Here is a 5,303-nt window from a genome sequence, read left to right as displayed (position 1 = left end):
AAGAAGGTGGGTGGCAGCCAGAGGGTGGAGGCGGGGCCGGGAGGAGGGCAGGCTGCAAGCCCCAGATAATATTCTGCCCAGGGCAGCAGGGCTCCATTCCGTCCACTTGCCCAGGGAGGAGAAGGAGGGAAAAAAAAAAAAAGAAAGTGGGCTGTAACTTAAAGATCTTAAGACTCCCAAGTGAGGGGTTGGTCTGGAGGTGGGAGGAGGGAGTGACCAGACACGGAGGAGACAGAGACTCAGGAGGGCGCAGGGAAGCGGCTTGGCTGAGGCCGGGACTGGGGACTCGGGACTCGGCAGGAGAGGGTGGGGGACGGCTGGGCCCCAGGCAGCTCCTCGGCGGCTCCCTGGGGGGGCTCTGGACACCCTCGGCCCTTCCCGCCTGGGGCCCCCGCCCGGCCTCTGTCCGCTGCCGGCATGGAGGAGGCTGGCGATTTCGACAACTACTACGGCGCCGACAACCAGTCCGAGTGCGAGTACGCGGACTGGAAGTCGTCGGGCGCCCTCATCCCCGCCATCTACATGCTGGTCTTCCTCCTGGGCACCACGGGCAACGGCCTGGTGCTCTGGACCGTGTTCCGCAGCGGCCGCGAGAAGAGGCGCTCAGCAGACATCTTCATCGCCAGCCTGGCCGTGGCCGACCTGACCTTCGTGGTGACCCTGCCGCTCTGGGCCACCTACACGTACCGGGGCTATGACTGGCCCTTCGGCACCTTCGCCTGCAAGCTCAGCAGCTACGTGATCTTCGTCAACATGTACGCCAGCGTCTTCTGCCTCACCGGGCTCAGCTTCGACCGCTACCTGGCCATCGTGAGGCCCGTGGCCAACGCTCGCCTGAGGCTGCGGGTCAGCGGGGCCGTGGCCACGGCGGTGCTGTGGGTGCTCGCCGCCCTGCTGGCCCTGCCGGTCATGGTGTTCCGCTCCACCGGGGACCTGGAGAACAGCACCAAGGTGCAGTGCTACATGGACTACTCCATGGTGGCCGCCGCCAGCTCCGAGTGGGCCTGGGAGGTGGGCCTGGGGGTGTCGTCCACCGCCGTGGGCTTCGTGGTGCCCTTCACCGTCATGCTCACCTGCTACTTCTTCATCGCCCAAACCATCGCCGGCCACTTCCGCAAGGAGCGCATCGAGGGCCTGCGGAAGCGGCGGCGGCTGCTCAGCATCATCGTGGTGCTGGTGGTGACCTTCGCGCTCTGCTGGATGCCCTACCACCTGGTGAAGACGCTCTACATGCTGGGCGGCCTGCTGCACTGGCCCTGCGACCTGGACATCTTCCTCATGAACGTCTTCCCCTACTGCACCTGCATCAGCTACGTCAACAGCTGCCTCAACCCCTTCCTCTACGCCTTCTTCGACCCGCGCTTCCGCCAGGCCTGCGCGTCCATGCTCTGCTGCGGCCGGAGCAGGTGCGGCGCGGCCTCCCACAGCAGCAGCGGGGAGAAGTCGGCCAGCTACTCCTCCGGCCACAGCCAGGGGCCCGGCCCCAACTCGGGGAAGGGTGCAGAGCAGATGCACGAGAAGTCCATCCCCTACAGCCAAGAGACCCTCGTGGTTGACTAGGGCTGGGGCCTGCCCGGCCTTCCCCTGCTCTCTGAAAGTCAGGTAGCATGACAGCACCTTCTCCCTTGCACTCCACCCTTTCCCCTGCTCCCTGCCCCCCTGCCCCCTCTTGTCTTCCTTCCTTCTTGAGGCTTGTTCAGAGGTTTGTGGTTGAGTGGGAGGACACTGAGCCCTGCAGGCTCCTGCTCGGCCACTCGGTATCCGTGAGACGGACCTTGCACGAGTGTCTTGACCCCTCTGGGCCTCCGTTTCCCCATTTGTATATAAAACAAGGGAAGTTGTGCTGGCTCAACTGAACTGGGTTGCCCCCACTCCCTTTCTTGGATCTCCAGCTTTTCCTTTTCCCTCCTTTCTTCCTAATGCCCTGTCTCTTCTCCCTGCCCCTACTTTCTCCTCTGTCTGCACTTTCCAGCCCGAATTGTCACCTGCTGGCTCCAACCCGGTCTCCGGGGCACACCTCCTCTTTAATCCCTCCTTCTTCCCCTATTCACCTCCCTGGTTCTGCAGGGCTTCCAAGGGTTAAGAATCCTGAAGCTTGCACACACTCTGGCTCCCCGAGAGTGAAGGAGGGACCGGGGCTGGTGTCAGCAAAGTTAGTTCCAGGCTCTGCAGCTGGGAGCTCCAGAACTTTCTTGCAAACCGGACCATTTCACTGTAGTTTCGGGCACTAAGGATCCCAGAAGGGGGCCTCGCTTCCTGCAGCCCCTCCTTCATGCCAACTAGATGTGCTTTTTTTGCAGATTTCCTCTCATTCAACCTCTATTCCCCATGGCAATCGGAAGTCCACGGGGTTGGTGATGGGACTGCCGGCTCCTAGGTGTCATTCTATGAGTGGGGAGTCGGGAAGGCAACGTCGAGGAAGAAGGGAGTCCGTATTTAGTCTATATGCTGCTTGGCTTCCCTTTCCAATTCCTCACCCCTCCGACCTTCTCCAGAACTGGGACCTGTAGGTCTCCCCACCACAGCCTGGCATCTCCAGGCAGGACACTTTTCTTGAGCACTGGTGTTGCTGGGTGCCAAGAGTTATGTGTGTGCGTGTGTGTGTGCTTGTGTGTGTACACAGATGAGTATAACAGGAAGAGCAGTGTGCCTGTGTCACTCGTCACTTGGGTGAACTACCCCCCTACTCTCTACTCTTTACTCTCTACCACTTCTCCACTCTGCACGCAGCATCCTTGGGGAAAGAGGGACATAGTGAGGCAATATAGAACAAAAATGAATTCACCCCTTCCCCCACTGGATTTGGGGGCTCTGACGGCTGGTCCGTGCTTTAAGAGAGATGTTCCTGTTAGGGCTGGGACCCCTCTTGGGAGATCTGTCCCCAAGGCAGTGGTGCCCAAGCCCTGGGGAAACCCAATGTGCTGGGTGCCATCATTCCTAGTTCCATGAGGGAAGCAGGAGGTGGTTAAGAGCTTCCTTGGCTCCTTTCCCACACCTCTCCCCCCTGCTCTGAGTCCATGAGTGTGTTCCCTACCACTCTCCCCTTTCCCTGGGTCTGTGTCCCCCTCCCTAAGGAACATGCCTTCTTGCCTGGGGTGAAAAGCACTGGGTGGGGTTTTTGTCACCTCACCACCAGGATGGGACCCATTGGCCTCTCCTGCTGGGCTGGGGGGCTGGGAATGATGACTGGAGCAGCTGTGGCAGGGCTGAGGGCATGACTTCAAGCCACCAGAGAGGCCTCAAGGACAAAATTGATGGTGGGGCCTTTGTGGGCTGGAGGCAGGGATGTGTATATTCCAGGTTTTGTTCTTGGAGGCCTCCCGACAGGACGTGAAGGACAAGATTTGCGCCATGGAGGCAGGAAGAGCCCGGCGTGGTGTAAATGGAGAGCTTGACCATCCCTGGGATGGCGCCAGCTCCAGGAGCCGAGGGAGGAGGAGAAAGGAAGAGGCTCTCCTCAGCTTAATCTCCCCCTTACAGACTGGAATCTTCCACAGACTCCCTTTCTCAGCCCAGGGCTGTCCTCAAAGCATGCGGTCAAGGTTGGAGGAAGCTACCAGAAGGGAAGAGGGTGCCTTTCTGAGGCCTTCCTCAGTGACCCCAGAGACCTCTTGCCTGGAACTCACTGGTGGCCCTGGACAGAGGATGGAGGCTCCCTCATCCCCTACCAGCCCCCTCTTTGGAACGTCTCTGCTATGTTTTCTGACCCTGTTAGTCACTTCGGTTCATTCAATAAATCTGTTTTGTGTAATTGCTGTGTCCAGAGCCTCTTCTCACACAAGTGTCATGGGATGAGGAAAGGCCCCCCTGTTTGCAGATGTCCCAGTGGGAGGTGACTTGGGCTGAGGGGGCACAGGAGGGAAGTAGGAGCTAATGGGAGTCAGGTGGGAAACTGGAATGGGAGAGGGGAGATGGGCAAAACTTGGGAGAACTAGACCCAGGGCAGGGCAGGGGTGGGAGTGAGCCCAGGAGAAGCACAGGAAATAAAGGCTGGGGTGGGGGGTGAGGTGGGGATAGGGTGGGGTTGGGAAGCAGCTCAGATTTCCTGCTTGAAAACCGTGGGACAAATGGGCGCATATTTTGGAGTCCTGAGCACAGGCCCTGGGAAAATGTTAGCATTCATTCATTCACTCCTTCACTCATTCATTGTCCCGTGACCATCCAGTTGGCTTAAATGAGAAGTTCAGGTGCTGGCCTCCAGTTAGTGACTCCGGGTGTCTGCAGATACCTGTCCCCGAGCAACACCCCAGACCTCAGGAATCCAAACCTTCTGGACCCATCCTGGATGTTCCAACTGCTAGAAGCTCCTAAGATGATTTCCAGGGGGAGGCCAGGCTTGGGGACATCCCCATCCACACAGATCCTGTGGGCAAATGAAGGAGGAGTGCACAGAAGACCAGCGGGTCAGAGACAGGAAACCGGGCTCTGGAGGGTCATTGATTTGGGGGAGGAAGAGTCTGAAACCATTCCCGGAGGGAAACACTAGGTGCAGAGGTGTTCATCACCTTCCATGAGGACTTGGGGGACTGGCCGTGTCTGCGGATGACACGAAAGCAATCAGTGCAGTAGAAGGGACAGGAGCGAGAGTCACCGCGGTGTGTGCTAAGCACTTCCAAACATGTTGTCTAATCCTTGCAGTGCTCTGAGCGGGGCTCCTAGACACTCATTCTGCTGACAAGGAAGCCAAGGCTCAGAGAGGTTAGTCACAGACTTGAGCGAGGTGACACAGCTAGTACACGGAAGAACGAGGCCAGGACAGTTCAGGCTGTCCCCTCCCAAAGCCCACACTCTTGGCCACTGTTTCTCCCAAAGCACAAGTGAGGCAGGGCCGGGTGGTTGGGAAGGAGAGTGGGGGCTCATTGGTAAGGCACTAGCACAGGGACCGGGTCAGGATGGGGAGGGGAGAGGGATGGTGGGGAGTGCATGAGAGATAGAGACAGAGAAAAGGAGAGAGACAGAGACAAAGACAGAGATAGAGACAGAGAGATAGAGACAGAGACAGAGAAGGAGAGATAGAGACAGAAAAGACAGAGAAAGAGAGAGATACAGAGAAGAGAGATAAAGAGACAGAGAGATAGAAACAGAGAGACAGAGACAGAGAGATAAAGACAGAGATAGAGACAGAGAGACAGAAGGAGAGAGAGAGATAGAGATAAAGATATAGGGATATAGAGAGACAGTGACAGAGAGATAGAGACAGAGAAAGGGAGGGAGACAGAGACAGGGAGAGATAGAGAAACAGAGTGAGGGGAGAGATGGAGACAGGATGTGGAGAGAGAGAAATTAAGAGGGGGGGGAGCATT

General features: G+C 57.9%; 1 protein-coding gene across 1 annotated transcript; it reads left to right on the top strand.

Annotated features, from left to right (window-relative positions):
* Positions 1–3,751, top strand: APLNR (apelin receptor). Its single transcript, XM_072790837.1, has one exon. It carries the CDS (start codon positions 418–420, stop codon positions 1,558–1,560), a length of 1,143 nt encoding a protein of 380 aa, XP_072646938.1. The 5' UTR covers positions 1–417; the 3' UTR covers positions 1,561–3,751.
* The last annotated feature ends 1,552 nt before the right edge of the window (positions 3,752–5,303 follow it).

Source organism: Canis lupus, chromosome 21 (genome assembly GCF_048164855.1).
Source record: "Canis lupus baileyi chromosome 21, mCanLup2.hap1, whole genome shotgun sequence".
In the NCBI taxonomy this organism is placed as follows: Eukaryota; Metazoa; Chordata; class Mammalia; order Carnivora; family Canidae; genus Canis; species Canis lupus.
The sequence above is the reverse complement of the archived record's forward strand: the minus strand, read 5'-3'. Positions and strand labels throughout refer to the sequence as shown.

What these genes read in the sequence shown, in the direction of transcription:
- APLNR (XM_072790837.1), top strand. Translation starts at nt 418, where the DNA reads ATGGAGGAGGCTGGCGATTTCGACAACTACTACGGCGCCGACAACCAG.